At 34.5% G+C, this 19,626-nt stretch overlaps 1 protein-coding gene across 3 annotated transcripts in view; it reads right to left on the bottom strand.

The window, feature by feature from the left end:
• The window catches only part of EXOC2 (exocyst complex component 2), a 280,017-nt gene that overhangs the window by 207,068 nt on the left and 53,323 nt on the right, over positions 1-19,626 (bottom strand). For all 3 annotated transcript variants that reach the window (XM_019419921.2, XM_019419920.2, XM_053904947.1), the window contains exons 2-4: positions 13,577-13,737; positions 8,866-9,042; positions 6,561-6,687 (exon numbers count right to left, since the gene is read on the bottom strand). In XM_019419921.2, the coding sequence (XP_019275466.1) occupies positions 6,561-6,687; positions 8,866-9,042; positions 13,577-13,694 (422 nt within the window). In that variant the 5' untranslated portion in view covers positions 13,695-13,737. The remainder of the gene's footprint in view (positions 1-6,560; positions 6,688-8,865; positions 9,043-13,576; positions 13,738-19,626) is intronic.

Here is a 19,626-nt window from a genome sequence, read left to right as displayed (position 1 = left end):
AATGAGTCAGAGTTTGAAAAGTATTGGATCTTTTGGTCAAAATACTATCTCCTCATAATCACCCTTAAGACTGAGTTTACTTTACAGTGATTTCGTACTGAAGACATTAAAACTCATTTACCAATGTTACTATATAAATTTAAATAGGAAGAAGAGTATTGAGACCTACCCTAAGAATCAGAATTATAAGAATAAGAAATTATAATATCAAAGATGACAAAATTCTAAGAGAGAGGTCAAATAATTTGCCCCAAATCACACAATTAAGTCTAATTTTGGGTAGTGATCCAACATGCATTCTCCACCCTCAGACCAAACAATCCCACACACCAGCGCAATCATAAATATCAATTATCCTAAGCAAATCATGGTTATCATATTTCTCTTGCTATCTACTGAGTGATCTTGTTTTGACCAGTGATGTCTGAGGAAGATCTACTTGAATATTTCTGGGAAAGGTCTCCAAACTTTAAGAAGGAGAATAAAGAAGAAATAGGGTCCTTCTGCCTCTAGACATTATTGTGTTTTATTAACTATTGTGTATTATGGCTTCCATATTAGATTTTTATATTATTACTTACTGTGTGTTATTATTGCTTCAATAGCAGAAATTGCTTTAGCCACTTGACAATTACAAAGAAAAAAAGTGTTATGGTAAGGACCACAGAATAGCACACCAACATTCCTTACATCTGGGTGACATTACTAGGTCACTGACTCAACCAACAATGGAGTCCACCATCTCTGGACTCAGTATATTATGAGAAAATAAATATTTTTTTTTGTTTAAGCTTAATTTTCATTTTCTGTTACTTATAGCTGAACGCATCCTGAGTCAGTATATGATCCTAAAATATATGCCTAACATATGCTTTACACAAATACCTCAAAATGAACATGCAATAGAAGATCTGGAAAAAACACAATGAATGACAATGCCTAGGGAACATATCTACAAAAAAGCAGAGATGGCTCATAGCATTATATAAGTGGGAGGCAATAATAATAAGTAGTGGTTAAGAGCTCAGGCTCTAGGTTCAATCTCGGAAGTTTGCTAGATTTGTCTGTATAACCTTCAAGAAGTTATTTACTCTAAGGTCCCAGTTACTGGATAACTAGGATCATAATATCTTCCTCCCAGGAATGTTTTGAGAATTAAAATAGATAATGCATTTGAAAGGCTTAGCAGTTTTAACACACAATAAATTTTCAAAAATGTTATTTGCTGTTATTGTTATTCTTTTTATTTAGTTCTTTGTATTTCACAGACTATTTTCATAAGTATCATTTTATTTGATTGTCATAACAACATACTGTCATAACAACATATTCCCATATTACAGTGAGGAAACAGCCTCAGAGACATTGCATGTAAATAGTTGAGATTTGAACCTGGTACTTCTATTGTCAAATAAAGAACCAGTGACTCTGAGGCATAAAATAAAACCACAACTACATATCTAGAAAGATAGAAATTTAAGGAGAGTGAAGGCAGCACTGTTTTAGAATACAGAGAATTATTAATGGTCTTTATAACAGTATTAGGAGAGGAAGAAGCACTGTGTCAATGGTGCTGACAAAGTAAGAAAGTTAAAACTTAAGTGTTTGTTCACAATAACCAGATTTTAGGATAAGGCCCACCAAGTGAAGTGATGGCTTAACAAGTCAGTAAAAGCAAGGTATATTCTGAGTAATTTAAACTAAATTTACACTTTAAATCTACTACCATAGTTGGGACAGTGAAAGCAACACATATTCTACTAAGCAAGTTCATGAATCAAAACAATTTCAGTAGCTGACAACTCTTGCCACCCCTAAAATATACACTTTCCATCAGATGGCAGTGTAAGCTCAGATTTAAATCTTCTGAAAAGATTTAGCCCATGCCATGGGAAGATCCAGGTATATAGAGTCACTGGTCAGATTTAAAACTAACAGGAATGTTTTTAACATATCAGAATTTGCTTTCAAGTATGAGAACAATCTGCAGTAATGACCCTTAATCTGCAGTAATGACCCTTAAGCAAGCAAAACAAAATCATTTTGAGAAAAATTCTAACCACCTCACATAGAGTGAGGCCTGGTTACATTTGTGTTACTCTGTGTTTGCATTAAAGAGAACATGTTTTCTTGATTTGGCAGATGGAAAGATGAAAGGCAGGGAGGCTAACACAGTAAAAGTAAGCTTATATAGTTCTTTTGAGTGTGTGTATATTATACTCAATTCTTTTGGCTTTCAATTTTTAGCATCACTATTTTCACTTTGGTGTATTAAATATTATGAGCTTGTTTTTGGTTGCATGTGTGCTGTTGTTGTTTTTTTCTTTCTTTCTTATTTTGGGGGATAGGGCATGACAGGTTCTGAACTTAGGCACTGTATCACAGCCCACAACCTGTTTTATAAAATTTCTAAAAGACAAATTTATCCAAGGCTTTTCTCTTCTACACTCATACTAAGAATTATTTTTCCACCTGTCTCTGGTTTCTAAATCTACTGGGAAAACTGGTCACCTTTTCTTTCTACTGAAAAACCTAATTGATGAGAAGAAAATCAGATCTGCAATGCCCTAAAATCCACATGGAAATAAAACAGGTAAATGGCACATCAAATGACTACTCTAGATAGCCTTTCTTATGTAACTATTTCACAAAAAAGTTGTAGACCATATAAAAACAAGGGCAAAGTTTCATTTTCATGTCCTCACTCCCATATATGTACAATGTCCAAAAACATTACTTATAAATATTCCATTAGACAAATATTTATTTTAAGAAATATAACCCAGTGAGGGCTTTTACTTAACATGAACCTGTTTTGCCTTCTCTTTCAATTTAAATGATTTGTCTCCATTACAATTTAAGCTGTGCAAAGAACACATACATCTGTGACAATCAATATAACAAATCAGAAATATACACTTTTTACAACTAAATCCTAGTGTCAGTTCAAGGTGAAGTTATCTTTTTTGAAGCAATTGGTAACATTTTTATAAATATCAAGGCACCATCTGTGCAAAACATCAGTAAAAAATTTAGGAATATGAAGGACTTAAGGAGGCAAATGAAGCCAATAAATGCCAGTTGTTAAACCCATAGCTGAAAGACAACAGGATGCATGCTGAGCACAACAATAAAATGTTTATTAAACTCTGACTCACACCAAAGAGCAACCAGAAAACTATATTCTGCTACTCTCACTCGCTTTTTCAAATTCAGATGAACTGGCCACAACACTACAGGACACCCCACTGTTCCACGTTGCACATTTGACTGTCAGCTGAAGAGAATTTCATAAACATTCACAATGCAATTACCAGCAACTGATTCATCTTCCAAAGTGACCTGACCCCTTTAATCTGATAATTCATCAGGACCACAGTATTTTATAATATAATTCAAACTTTCTCAATTAATATATTTCAACAAGCAGGTAATAATTAAAATCCTGGTGTTCGTTCTCTAACGAAGTTTTTTAAAAAATTAAAAGTAGATCCTCTTCCAACCTTTTAAATAAAAGAATCCCCCAAATGACATTAATATACAGAAATAAAAACCAGTACGGAAATGCTCTTACGGATTCTAACCTGAAAGTACATCCTTCTCTACAGACAGCAAAACTTTTATCTAAAAAATATTGAGTCAGGGAAATAAAATCCATCAATATTTTAACAGCTGCTTTTCCTTTCCTTTTCTCTTTTTCTAAAATAAGATTTCTATCTGAGGTTAGAGAATTCAATAAAATAAATGCGGTTTTCCTGGCAGTACCTTTAAAAAATAAAAAAGGAACCTGAAAAAGCATGTCTAGCCAAAAACATTCTCTTCTCTTGTTGTCTATAACTCTTCCTACTTTCACCTTTCATTTTCTTGCTTGCTAGTATATCTAGTCTGTCCTTCTTTTACTGGAAAATTTTCAAAAGACTTTAAATAAGCAAAAGGATTATTGGGTATCCTTTCACTGTCTGGAGGACCTTCCCAGTATTTTCTGATTCTTATAGGGATCTATGCCTTTGTCCCTATTTTGCAACTCTGTTAGAAACACAGAAGTTAAACTGTAGAGGGCTGATGGCAACCAGGAATACCTATCAGGTAAAGATGTAACTAATTACCATGCAGTATAAGTGCCCCATCTGCATCTGTTAGCATTCCTCATTGCCTATTATGTCTACCCTCTGGAATTCCCCCTGAACTGGTTTTAACATTTTACTCGTTTTCCCATTAATTAATGAGTGAAATAATGCTCTTAAAATGTGTTCATTTTATATTTGTAGGACAGTCATGATTTTACCTTTTCAAAAGGCTACTCTTTAATTATCCCATGGCTGAGCAAATTATTATTTGAAACTTAAGAGCTTGAAAGAAGTATTACTGTTAATTTTATCCCCATTTAAACACTTCTTAAATTAATGTACATAATGCTATTTTAAGATTTTAATACAATTTATTACCCCAAAATCTTAACAGTCATTAAAAAGAAATTCTCCTCCTAAGTGACAGAGCAAAGCCAGGAACAGTGTATTATACAAGAAGAGCACTGAATCCTTGTAATGATGACAAACATTTTTTAAGCACTTGCTATGAGAGACACTCTTCTAAAGCACTCACTCACTGAATCTTCACAACCACCCCATGACACAGGTACGGCATGTTCTACCTAAGGAAACTGAGTCAGAGTAGTTAAGTCATACTTCTAGTAAGCAGTAGAGCTATGATTCAAACTGAATTTGGCTCTAGACTAAATTAGATTACCTCTCAGAAAAGAAAAAAAGAACTTTTAAAGAGCCAAGAACTTTAAGTGCCATTATTCCTGGCTACTGTTACCAATGTTAGCAAAGAATAATCCTGACCCGTATTATGAAAAAGTGCTATTAGAGAGATTTTAAGCCTAACTCCTTTGTGGGTAGCAGCAATAACAGGAATAATAAAGGCGGTCAAAAGGTGGAAGGGCCTAGGAAGGTAAAAAAGTCATAGAAGGGGTGGGTTATATGCCAAACTGAAAATTAAGAAAATCTATTTTATGATAGTAAACATTCAATTTAATCCTAACTTTGAAAGTTTTGTCTCAAGCTCATACAAAATTCATACAATACTCCTAAACTGTATTTTCCTCACGAAAGAACAATCATATAGGACCTCCTGCTCTACACTTCTTTTGTGGCAGGACTTGGAAAGAAGCTGGCTTTCAAGGGTATTGAACCAACCTATTAAAAGGCTTAGTATCAACTGTAAAGTCTATTCATGCTTGAAACTGTGCTCAACTAAATAGCTAGTAATTACCATTCTTTTCTAGACTTTCTTGATCCTCAAACTCTTTATAGAGCACTGAAATCCTTAAAACAGCTCCAGAATGACCCATACTGCCAAAGAGCTTCAAAGATGTGACCTAGGACAGTCCAAGCTCACTAAAAGCTGCTAAACCCGAGGACTTCTCAACACATCGTAAATTCCAAGACAAACACTTGCTCCCTTCCTCTTAGCCAGAGGTAAAAACCTCACTAGGTGAAAAAGCAGCTTACTATTTGAATTACTAATGGTCTTCAAGTGTAGGCTTGAAGGTTAAATATATAAAGATTAAGCAGAGAATTTTCCCAATTCTTAGAAAAACTTAAAGCTATGGTTAAAGTGTTAATAGAACTAACTTGTCACCCTCAGTAAGTGTTTACAGAGCAACACTCAGTATATAACTTCATGAGCAGAACCATCAAGGCTAGAAAATAAATTAGACACGATTGATGTGTTAGATGAACTGATTAAGTAAGATGTAAGGATAAAGGTACTAATTATAAAAGTTACTAAACATTGTCCTAGCAATTAAGAATAGAAAATTACAGATTCGATAACATCTTGAAAAATATCATTTACCTGTCACAATACTGATCAAGTAAGTCTGGATTAAGTACGACTTACAGGCAGGGATCGTAAACAAAATAAAAAACTACACTGGGCCTAATTATTCTAAAATATTTCCACAAAACATCAAGCACTTGGAAAATTGTTTTGAAAAAAAAAATTAATGTTTATTTATTTTTTATAGAGAAAGAGAGAGACAGAGCATGAGTGGGGCAGGGGCAGAGACAGAGGGAGACACAGAATCTGAAGCAGGCTCCAGGCTCTGAGCTGTCAGCACAGAGCCCCACGCGGCCTCAAATTCACAAGCCAAGAGCCAAAGTCTGAGGCTCAACCAACTGAGCCACCTAGGCACCCCAGAAAATTCTACTTTGATTTCAAGTGCCATCTAAATATTTAAACTCACAAACCCCAGATAACGCATTTTCCTATCATTAAAAGTATTAGTTATTAAATATTTCAAGATACTTTTCTTCTTCACAAAGTGTAAATTCAAAAAACTAAAAGAGGTAGGTAGTTTTCACCAAAAGTTTTAACTAACTGGAACACTCACAAGCAGCAAACCTGACAAGGCTTCAGAAATACAACTTGTCTCCCAACAACAGAGATGTCTTCAACTGTGCTTGCCTGGATATTTCTGGAGTGTCACTCTCTTCACTCTTAAGTATATAAAAGTTTTCAGCAATAAAGAAAACTGAAGGCAAGATGGTACTCACTTTTCAATGTCAATGCCAAGTGGATTAGCAGGACGCAGAGACAAGGGAGGAATTCCTTTATTCCTGTCAGTACGCATATCATAATAATTCATTTCATCAACCCACACAGCAGACTGATCCAAAATACCTACCAAAATGAGGAGCACATCCTTAATAAGACACAGGTTAAGTCTTTCGCTATTGCTTCACTTTTTAAAGACCTAAAACAAAATGCACACTAAGGTAATTTTTGAGAGATTTGACAGCACAAAAGCTCTGTTTGTTTTTTGGGTGTCTTCTTTTTTTAATGGCTTGTGGCTTGATTAAAAACACTAAAAATCTATCAAATGGCAAAAATAATATCTCTTGCTTCATGGTTACATTGTACATTATTCAACACAGAAGACAAGCTAAGCCTCTGAGAAAAAGTTCTGCTCAAACAAATGTATTTTATAAAAAATAAACAGTATAATTAAGTTGGCTAATTCAAAAAAATATCCAACAATTCTTTATATAAAGATATCAGTCAAACACTTTCCAAGAAATGCATGGCTTGAGTAATGGAAATGACTAGGATATTCAGGAAAAATGGACAGACACTGTGAACAAAATGTAATCTCTGAAAATGGTACTCTCTTTTATGTGACCAGATTCTTGACATTCACTTTGGCATAGGACTAACAGGCTTACCACTTCTGAATGTGGGTTGAAACAGAAAATGGGCAAAGGGCCAATGGGTGGCTTGAGGCTGTGAAGGCTTCATGGAAGGTATTTGATCCCAGGCAACTTCTAGCTGTATGAACCTTTGTGAACCAACTAATTCTTTTAGTACCCACAGTTCTGACAGAATGCAACAAGAGGCTTTGTTAGAAGTTATGCTCAAGTCTAGATACTCCTGAGTTCAGTCTGATAAGCCTTTACTGAACCTATACTGTGCCAGGTCCTGGGCAGGATGTTTTAGAATAAAGTTAAAACTTTCGATTAAGTTGTCTTTATCTGTTGTATAAATATAAGACATTGCTGGGTTCTGCCAAAATGTTTTAAGTTCCTCCAGAAAACTGATAACAAGTTCCTGCTTTAATTTTTAATTTTTGACGTTAAATAAAAATGAGTAAATAAAAACAGGAATATTATATATGTACAACGTATGCAGACACATATGTGTGCACATGTGTGTATATACATGTATAAATATGTGTGTATATATGTATATATGTGTGTGTGTGTATATATATATATATTTTTTTTTTTTAATTCTCCCTTAAATTCCTTATCTAAGTTTTTATTTATGGAAAAAAAATCCAGGAATATAAGGAAGATAATGCTGTAGAAAAGCTCTATGTTTTATGATAGAGAACAAAAACAATTTGCAAAATTATTTACTTTTCAGTTTAAGAGAGATATGTGACCTGGGCTTAATTAAGCCTGTGATAGCCCTACTTTAAATAAATGTTTATCAAGTACAGACCATGTACAAGACATTGCAAGACCAGAAAGATGAATCTGACACTATCCTAATTTTAGTAGGCGAGATGGCCATACACAGAAATAACTATGAGAAGAATAATTTAAAGTGATTAATTAAACACTTACTTAGGGTAAGGGTCTATACTAAGCACTATACAATACATGCTCTAACTCATTTAATCCTGTGAGGTAGGTAATACTGTTGTTCCACTTTTACCCACAAAAAAACCTAAGCATTCAAGTTCCACAGCTTGTAGTGCTAGAGCGCAGGTTTGTATTCAGAGTGACTCCTCAGACCAATTTGAGGAAGCAAGTGTTAAGTTCATAAAAAGTAACATATAAAGTGCTATAGGATACAAAAAAGAGAGATTATTTCTAGTTTGGAGGGCTAAACGCACATTCTGGCCAGGCAACATTGTGTCCTGGCCTCAAAGGATAGAGAAAAAGAAGGAAACAAGAACATTATTTAGATACTATGATTGCTAATTTGGCCACATCAGGAGGATATTTTACCTCAAATCTCAACTGCATAATACAAAGAAATGCAATTACTGTGTTCAAGATCAAGGAACTAAAATTGGCAAAGCAAAATGTTAAATAAACAGATTTTATAAAGAATTTAGGATAATAATTCTCTCATGACCATCCTCCTTAGGTTTTACTGTTAGCTCACTAAACTGCGTTTCCAAAAGTAATGCAAATTTTAACCAATATCCCATTCCTGTCAAAATAAATATAATCTAAGTTAATGAGATGTGAAAATAGGAACGTTTTATACAAATCTACCAGTTATAGATTTTAAAAGACAAAACGTATTTTCATTTTCCTCTTTAGAAAAAAAGTCAGAAAAGATGGATACCTATTTTTTCAGGTTTGAGTAGCTTGAAAGACACTGTTGAGGTTCCTCTGCCACCTGACTTGGTTGTGACAATAATGTCTCCTTTGTCATTTTTAGCTTGTCCCACTCGGCATACTATTTTACTTGCAGACATCCATTCTGCCGTCAGGAGGCAATTATGTCCACAAATTGTCAGACCTGAAAATGAAAGCATGCATGTAACAAAGTTCAAAAGAACAAAGATCTTAGTCATGTCTGTTACATAAAAAGACAATTCTTCTGTCAGTCTTACCAGGTTTTTTCCATGAAGAAAATAAATCTAGAAATAACATTTCCTGTTCAATAGTTATTTCTATTACTGAATATACCCAATGTTATTTGCAAACATACTGTCTCTATTGATTTTTGTCTACTCTTTTATCTCTAATATCAAAGACTTCTTTAGATAATACTTAAGTTTCTTCAAACACCAATGGGATTAAAAAAAAAAATGACCATAATAATTATGTGTAGGCATTCCATATACTCAGTTTATGAGAATCTTAAATTATGTTCGTAGGTTTTAGAAGGGGAAATTATTACTATTATTAGAAATCAAAGTTGCTGATATAAAATTCTACAGTGTACAAAGAAATGTATATATCATTCCCTACAAACAAATATATTTATCCATCTTCCTAAACATAATCTGCACTTACTTTTCCTAGTGTTTAAATTATATATTGCATACATGGAGGATATTTTATTCCAGGCACAGCTTGAAATCAGGTGAATGTAGTTAATGTTCTTGGGAATTACTGGATTACTATTTCATTTTTAATATCTGCATCCTATAAAGGTAGTGCATGGTGCCTTTGAGTTTCCCTAATGATACTATTACTATACTACATTCTGTTCTCATAGTAAACCAACACTCCCAAAACCTCAACTCGTGCCCGGCATCTCAGGCCCGATACCAAGTAAATTATTATAATTTAGGCAGTAGCCAAATATGGAGGCACTGAAAGATTACAGTGAGGAAGATGTACCCCAGACAGAACACCAATATATCACCATATGGACATACTGCCAGCTCTTCTACTAACTTATTTTCTTTGTATTTTCTATTCTGCAAAGCAGAGAACAATGTAATAAATTTTATGGAAAAAGTAAACCGAACTGTATGTGGTAAAGACCCAGACACTTCACACTTTCTTTTCTCATTATTTAACTTTTTATACTGCTCAACAGTCAAGTTTGGTAATACAATTTTTTTTCAGATACCAGGAACACCTCAATTAATGCCAAATTTGGTTTAAAAAATGTAGGAAGGGAGTCAAGTCATCCTTCGTTAAAATGAAAGCACTATTTAGTAGGAATGTTGTACTAACCATTGAGAAAAATAACTACATTTCAAAGATGCATTTATTGAAATAATGAATTTTAGAGATTTCCCTAAAACAGCTATATGATTTATACATGTATGGAATCCTAATAATAGCATTTAAAGGCTTCTTTAGGACTAAGTTTTCTTTTGGTTTCTTTAAATGTGTAATGGCATTTACACATTTTTAAATGCATTCATAATTCAAAATTATTTTTTCAAAATGGGAACATCTTTGATATCTTTCCTGAAAATCAATTTTGTTTTGAAAAATGTAAACAATCTAAGAGATTGAAAGCACCCCTAGAATTCCTCTCCATCTTTAAGATAAGCACTGAGTAGGGAGCTTGGGTGGCTCAGTCGGTTAAGCATCAGACTCTTGATTTTGGCTCAGGTCATGATCTCACAGTTCATGGGCTTGAGCCCCACATTGGACTCTGTGCTGACAGCGGTAAGCCTGCTTGGGATTCTCTTTCTCCCTCTTTCTCTGCCCCTTCTCCCATGCTTGCTCACTCTCTCAAAATAAATAAATGAACTTAAGAAAAAAAGAAAAGATAGGCACTGTGAAACACTTCAGTGAATATTTGCTCAAATAATTTTTATGCATACATAAATCAGTCTATGTATTTTTTAAATGAATGAAAAAAGTTTTAATTAATAAACTGAATACTTTTAGTGTTATATATGGTGGGTATTTTGATATTACTCTAGGTCAATACGTTAATGTTTTTAAAGTTTATACTATCAGAAAGATTGTCATTTTAAATATTAACTCATTTCAGAAAGGAAAATTACTCAACAATAAATGTCAGGATTTAACATAAAGTCATTCCTAATATAGGTTCCTTGCTAAAGAACAACCTTATGATTAAAACTGAGCAATGAGGGGCGCCTGGGTGGCTCAGTCAGTTAAGTGTCCAACTTTGGCTCAGATGATGATCTCACTGCGCTGACAGCTCAGAGCCTGGAGCCTGCTTCAGACTCTGTGCCTCCCTCTCTCTCTGCTCCTCCCCCACTCATGCTCTCTCTCTCTCTCTCTCCCTCAAAAATAAACATTTAAAAAATTAAAAAAAAAAAAACAAAAACTGAACAATGAGAGAGGCACCCGGGTTAAACATTGGACTCAAGCCCCATGTCCAGCCCCACATTGGGATTCTCTCTCTCCCTCTCTGTCTGCCCCTCTCCCACTCCCACGTTCACATACTCTAAATAAATAAATAAGTAAATAAGTAAATAAATAAATAAATAAATATTTTTTAAAAATTAAGAAATGGAATTAGCTTTCCAATATACTGACAGGAAGCCTAAAAACATGTTCAGATGAACAAACATGAATGATATCCATGAAAGCACAAGTTGGAAAAAAACTACCCAGAATAAGTTTATTCATCTAGTTGTAGCTGCTATAAAGTTTTCTCTGATTTAATATCTGCTTTGCATTTTAACTAAAAAAAAAATTAATAATCCTCATTTAATTTTAAACATAGATTTGAATAGATCATTTTAAATGTCATAAAAGTTAAATAAGATAGTAAGAAAGATTTCTTAATTTCTTAAGGACATTTTTAGTAAGTCACTGCAAGCTAAGAAATCTGCTTCATACAATATAATATCTTTTTTTTAAGTAACTTGTAGAATTTCAAATAAACTGCTTTTATAATGTTTTACTTGGCTAGTGTAGACTTCATCTGAGCTAAAAACACTCAAATTATTTAGCAGGTTAAGTTTGCTTTTTTTATAAAATGGTTTCTTGGCAATACATAGGCAGGTTGAAAGCTGAACTAGTGAGGTTTATAAAAGTATACACACTTAGTCAAATAAGAACAGCACTGCCTGAAGCTAAAGCAAGATTAAAATTTACATAGACTAGTAACTGTCATGTTGGGAGCTTCTAGTTAAAATGTAGGACATAACCTCCATCTGTATGGTTTATTTGCCTGCATTCTAGGGACTATTCTACTTTGGATGAAGAAAAAACTAAAATGAGCTACGTCAAAAAACCAAGACAAAAGTTAAATAAGACTATCTTCATAAGAATAATTAATTTAAATATTGCTTACTGGAGAAACAAAAACCATGGCTAGAGAAAAATATAAAATAAGACATTTAAATAACACTAGTGAAAAGAGTTAGCTGGGAAGTACAAAAATCAGTTATTAAATATAGTGCTGAGCTCCAATTTACTTTCTCTTTTCAAAGGGTTTTCCAGATGGCCAAAAAACAATCTGTCAACCTGCACCAATAATGCAAGAAAAACAAGTTCCAACTCATAATCTCCAGTATTTTACCAATAGGTCCCTCATAAATTAAGAAGAGTCAAGAGAATGTCTGAATCCAGAAAAGTTTATATGGGAAATTGGCATATACATGCAGTAGCATATACTGAAGCCTCTCCCTTCCTCATTCTGAATGCACCTCTACTCTGAATGCACTTCAGAGTTCACAGGAAAATAATCCTAACTGACCATACAATTATATTTATAATTAGCTCTCTACCCTGGCTGTACATGACACTTATTTGCATTTTCAAAAAGATGATTAGGCTCCATCTTTAGACTGAGACATAGCAGCCCAGAGCATTTGTTTTAAGTTCTAGAGGAGATTAAGACAAGCCAAGGGATGGCCCCCAATGTTTACAGCAGCAGCATCTACAATAACTAACTTATGGAAACAGCTCAAATGTCCATCGACTAATGAGTAGATAAAGAAGATATACATATACAGAATATCACTCAGCCATAAAAAATAATGCAATCTTGCCATTTGCAATGACATGGATAGAGCTAGAGACTATTATGCTAAGTGAAATAAGTCAGTCAGAGAAAGACAAATACCATGTGATTTCACTCATGTGTAATTTAAGAAACAAAACAAATGGGGATAGGGAAAAAAGGAAAGGGAAAGGCAAACTAAGAAACAGACTCTTAACTATAGAGATCAAACTGATAGTGTGGTACCAAGGAGAGAGAGTTTAGATTTGATTTGAAGGGCAATAAGAAACAGAAGAGGCATAATTCACAGAGCACTAGAGAAAGAACACAAACAGTTGTATAATGGAGGGAAAAACTAAAGACAGCAAAAATAGCTAGGAGGCTGTTTGAGCAATCAAAGCAGGAGAGATCAAAACTGAGGAAATGGAGGCAAAATCTCACCTGTGGGAAACTTTCTGAAGGACTTAGTGATAGGCAATTTTGACAAGATTTGATAAAATAATGATTTTAACAGAAAAGTCATAAAACCAAATAATTCTTTAATCTTTATTCAGATCATTCTGTACAGATCACAATGTTGTTTTTATATCATCTTGTCTCAACTGCCCACTATAAAACTGCATTTACCATGGAAACACAGCACAGTTCTTGCTCTTACCAATGAGGTCAGTTGGGCCAGTCCCAAGGTTTTCTCCTCTAATTATGACCTTTGTCCATGGTATTCCTTCGTTTGGAGAGATGCCTGTCACAAGGGGGGGTTGTCGCAATCGAGACATTCTGCTTTGTTGAGCAAATTGGAGATCTAGTTACAGAAGTAATCTGTTAGAAAGAAAAGAAAAGGATTAAGTGACAACTGAAATAAGCGTTGACTAAAAATACAAGAATGCTAGACACGAAGTACCAAAACATAAAAACAATTCTTAAACATATAGTTCTGAATTTCTCAGTTGTCATTTAGCTTCTCTGCCAACATCTCATGAACATTAAATTTACCAAGGACACTGTATCTAGTACTGTGAGGGAAATGTCAGAAAAATAATAGACAACTAAGCCCTTGGTTCTAGAACTTTCAATAAAATGACAGAACCTAATGTCACCATTTAGTTCTATGCTTATACCTGCAGAACCCTCAAAATATGCTAGAAATTGTTCTACTCTCAAAGTTGTTAAAGGAAAATGTTCTGATTATCATGTTCACAAATAGTAAAATACATCTATATTCCCATAGGTATACTGAACTTCACTTTATTTTTGTATTATACTTAGTATAACAACTCTTTTTCAATGTGATCAAATCAATATATTGACATTTTTACAAAACCTAGAATGTAGACGTACTGGCAAAAGCATGAATTTGCCAACTGTTCTGAGTGTAGCAGAGTCGGTAAAATTGCAGTTTCTGAGGTCAAATACACTTGCTTTCACAGCCTGGTGCTCCAATTTACTAATTCTGTTCTAAACCCTCTGTTTTCATATATGTAAAATGAACCTCATAATAGAATCTTTCAAAGATTACAATTAAGGTTACAGAGGATAATCCTAGCACAGTACCTAGCATATGGTAGGCAACCAATACATAATAAAACCTCACTAATACACTTCTGAAGAACTCCTCAATTGCTCAAGGCTTCAGATGCCCCAGAAGATGAAGGGGAGGTTCAGAGCAAAATAGCAAGAAATTGCAGGTTTTCTATATCTTCACATACTGAGAAGTTAAGACACCCTGGCATCTGCCTTCAACCTTGCAGTCCTCAGGAGATTAGAAGTTTAGTCTCTGAAGAGCCAAGCTGAAGAGGACCTGTAATCAGGAATACCAGGCACAGTAAGGGTGATTAAGTGTCAATGTGCACACCTAACTGTGAGAATATTCAGGTCTCTTCCTTCTCTGCTCTTATACCTCTATCAGCAAGGTGTGAAAGCTCACCCTGCAATAAGTTGAATATTATTCTCTGGGGAAATTAAAGGGGAAAAAGACCAAAGATCTTGACATGTAAGGGTCTTCTCCCCCAAAAAGAAGGGCTATTTGCAGTCGTATTACCCAACAGAAAATCCACTTACAAACTCTGCCCATATACAAACTAAACAAACCAGCTATTCCCAGACTCTAAAATATACAAGGACAGCCAAAGACTATAAGATGGTCAAGGAAAATATGTAAGAGAGAGATGGAAGTCAGATAAACAAAAAAATCCACAGAAAACAGAGATAAGGCAAATGTAATACACTAAACTGTGTCCCCTAAAAAATAGCATGCTATAAAGGTAAAATGAGTTTATATAGATGGGATCTAATCCAATATGACTGGTGTCCTTATAAGAAGAGGAAATTAGGACACAGACACACATGCAAGAAGACAATTTGAGGACACAGGGAGAGGTCAACTAGCTATAAGACAAGGAGAGAGGCTTCAGATGAAACCAACCTTGCTGACCCCTTTAACTTGCAGCCTCCAGAATCATGAGAAAATAAATTTCTATTGTTTCAACTTTTTAACTACCCAATCTATTGGACTTTGTTATGGCATTTTTAGCAAACAAACACAGAAGAAAAACAAAAATAAGGCCTTTAAAAGTATTATAAGCTTTGACCCCAAATTAGTATCTGCAGAGGGAGAAAATTTTTATCTTAAAGAACAGGATGTCATGAAAAGGAATCAATCCAAGAGTAAAAACTCTTGAAACTTTCAAAAGAGGCAAAAGAAAACAAGATTTATATTGTACTTTTAATGCAGGAACTGACACTGGTTTAACCAAAGGTAGCAATAAGGCTGCAAATAGGCAGATGTGTGTTTGGGAGGAGGAGAGGTGAATAAAGAGAGAAATGGAATTATACATTTTATCTAAAATTGATTATCAAGATAATGGCAGATTAGACACAGAATCTGGAAATGTGGAGGTAGATGGCAGAAGAGTTATAGGTGTCTGGGTTATGTTGTATAATAAAAAATGTTACTGACCTTTGTCCCTAGTTTCTGGGAGACTCAAAATCCAGGAAGTATCTTTGTTATTCATGAGCCTTCAATATCATATGTATGTAATATTCATGACATCTCAATATCAAAGCCTAACCAGAAAGGGCAACCATGTGATTAGAGGGTTAGGGTTTTGAGCCATCATCAGCTTGGCCTCTTCTAGAAAAGGGGAATGAGGCCTGAGATTGAGTTCAATCTCATAGCCAATGAAGCAATCAATCATGCCTACATAATTTATTTAATACAATTAAAATAACAAAACAACAACAACAAAAGAAGGACAGGAAAGAGATTACCAATCATCCAACAAACCAAATGAGAAAACTCAAGTTATTTTGAACCCCTCCCCTTCCCTATCCTACTTCCTAAATCAAAGAGTCAAAATCTTTCTGTTAGAATCCAAAGTCAACTATTCATCTCAGAGCTTGTGGTTTTCCCAGTTAAGACATTCACCTTCTCAGGGTGCCTGGGTGGCTCAGTTGGTTAAGCATCCGATTTCGGCTCAGGTCATGATCTCACAGTCCATGGGTCAGGTTCTATGCTGACAGCTGTGGTCTGCAGCCTGCTTCGGATTCTGTGTCTCCCTCTATTTCTGCCCCAACCCCACTCATGTTCTGTCTCTCTGTCTCTGTCTCTCTCTCAAAAATAAACATAATTTTTTTTTTAAATAAAGAAAAATCCTGTTTAAAAAAAAAAGAAACATTAAAAAATTTTTTAAAAAAATTCATCTTCTCTCCCTGGATATTTAACAGACTTCTAACTGGTTACTCAGCCCCGATTACTTCTCCACTACAATCCACTCTCAGCAAACACCTGCTAAAATACAGATCTAATCAACATCATCCCAGATTTTAAATTTTTTTTTTTTTAACGTTTATTTATTTTTGAGAGAGAGAGAGACAGAGCATGAACGGGGGAGGGGCAGAGAGAGAGGGAGACACAGAATCGGAAACAGGCTCCAGGCTCTGAGCCATCAGCCCAGAGCCTGACGCGGGGCTCGAACTCACGGACCGCGAGATCGTGACCTGAGCCGAAGTCGGACGCTTAACTGACTGAGCCACCCAGGCGCCCCATCATCCCAGATTTTAAAAAATCTTCCATGACACTCCACTACTCAGAAGTCTCCAGTGCCCACAAAATCCTTACCATTTTATTAAAACCTGTCACAACTATTCTGTATTTCCTACTTCACTCTCAATCATTTCCTTCATTTGATACTAACTATATAAGCCCAGTCACCTTTTATGAACCGTCAAGAACTTTTATGCCTTCATGATTTATCTTATTTTGACTAAACAGAAAGTCTTTCCAAGTTTGCTAAACCCTTACCAATATTTCAAGGTCAATCTAAAATAGTCTCCCTGATCCTCTACAATGCTTCTGATACATAATTCTAATATTCACTGCGTTAAATCTTAGATATCATGTTTACATCTCCTCTTTGAAAACACAAGATGTTTAACCAACTCTATACAACCAATGCTTGTCATACATATCTCACAAAATAAATATTATCATATGACTGCTGAAAGAAATCACATAAATTCTGAATGTTTTCTGAATGTTTCATGGTATCAGTGGAACACTGGAATTAAAATAGGACAAAGAGAAGAAATACAAGGGGTAAAGTAAAGAGACATAGTCTATATAACCTATTGGGTATAGAGACATAGTCTATATACCTACTGGGTATATAGACATGTATATTAGGTATATCCATGCAAAAATCTTTTAAAAGTTTAAAGGACACTTGTATACAACACCTTCACAAAGAATAAAATACTCAGTAATACATTTTACAAAAATGCAAAACTAGTACTTTGAAAACCACAATATAATATTGAAAAAGATTCAAAAGCTAAATAAATGGAAACATATGGACAGGAAGGCTTAATACTGTTAAGATGACAATACTCAACTTGATCTGTAAATAAAATTCAATCCCTATTAAATTCTCAGCTGGCTTTTTTGCAGAAATTGACAAGCTGATCAGGAAATTGTATGGAAATGGAAAGGAACTAGGACACCTAAAGACACCAGCAGATTGAAAGTAAGGGGATGGAGAACCATCTATCATGACAATGGTCATCAAAAGAAGGCCGGATTACATCAGACAATCTAAATTTTAAAATAAAGACTGCAACAAGAGATGAAGAAGGGCATTCTATCATAATTAAGAGGTCTATCCACCAAAAAGATCTAACAATTGTAAGTATTTAGGCTTCCAACATGAAAGAACCCAAATATGTAAGTCAATTAATCACAAACATAAAATAACTCATTGATAATAATACCATAATAGTAGGGGACTTCAACACCCCACTTACAACAATGGACCGATCATGTAAGCAGAAAATCAACAAGGAAAGAATGGCTTTGAATGACACACTGGACCAGATGAACTGAACAGATATATTCAGAACATTTCATCCTAAAGCAGAATACACATTTTTCTTGAGTGCACTTGAAACATTCTCCAGAATAGATCACATACTAGGTTATAAATCAATGCTCAACAAGTACAAAAAGATCAAGATCATACCTTGCATATTTTGAGACCATAATGCTATAAAACTGGAAATCAACCACAAGAAAGACCATGAATACTTGGAGATTAAAGAACATCCTACTAAAGAACGAATGGGTTAACCAAGAAACTAAAGAGGAAATTAAAAAGTACATGGAAGCCAATGAAAATGAACACACGACAATCTAAAACTTCTGGGATGCAGCAAAGGCATAAGAGGGAAGTATATAGCAATCCAGGTCTTCCTAAAGAAGCAAGAAAGGTCTCAAGTTCACAACCTAACAGCTGGGAAAAAAAAAAAAACAACAAAACCCAGCAAATAAAGCCCAAAACCAGCACAAGAAGGAAAATAATAGACATCAGAGCAGAAATCAATGATACAGATATTAAAACAACAGAACAATGAAACCAGGAGTTGGTTCTTTGAAAGAATTAATAAAATTGATAAACCCCCAGTCAGACTGATAAAAAAAAAAAGTACCCAAATAAATAAAATCACGAAAGAAAGAGGAGATCACAACAAACACTGCAGAAACACAAACAATAAGAGAATATTATGAACAATTATACACTGAAAAATTCTGGAAGAAATGAACAAATCTGTAAGAAATTAACAAATTCCTAGAAACATATAAACTACCGAAACTGAAACAGAAAGAAATAGAAAATTTGAACAGACCCATAACCAGTAAAGAAACTGCATCAGTAATCAAAAATCTCCCAACAAACAACAGTCCAGGGCCAGATGACTTTTCAGGGGAATCCTACCAAATATTCAAAGAAGAGTTAACACCTACTCTTTTGAGGTTGTTCCAAGAAATATAAATGGAAGGAAAACTTCAAAACTGATTCTACGAGTCCAGCATTACCTTGATTCCAAAACCAAAGACCCTACAAAAAAGGTGAACTACAGACCAATTTCCCTGATGAACATGGATGCAAAAATTCTTAACAAGATACTAGCAAATGGGATCCAACAATACATTAAAAGAATTATTCACCACAATTAAATGGGATTTATTCCTGGGATGCAGGGCTGGTTCAATATCTGCAAATCAATCAATGTGATACATCACATTAAAAAAAGAAAGGATAAGAACCTCATGATACTCTCAACAGATGCAGAGAAAGCATGACAAAATACAGCATCCTTTCTTTATAAAAACCCTCAAGAAAGTAGGGAGAGAAGGAACATACCTCAAAATCATGA

Source organism: Panthera pardus, unplaced genomic scaffold (assembly GCF_024362965.1).
Source record: "Panthera pardus isolate Hobbes unplaced genomic scaffold, ASM2436296v1 HiC_scaffold_17, whole genome shotgun sequence".
In the NCBI taxonomy this organism is placed as follows: Eukaryota; Metazoa; Chordata; class Mammalia; order Carnivora; family Felidae; genus Panthera; species Panthera pardus.
The sequence above is the reverse complement of the archived record's forward strand: the minus strand, read 5'-3'. Positions and strand labels throughout refer to the sequence as shown.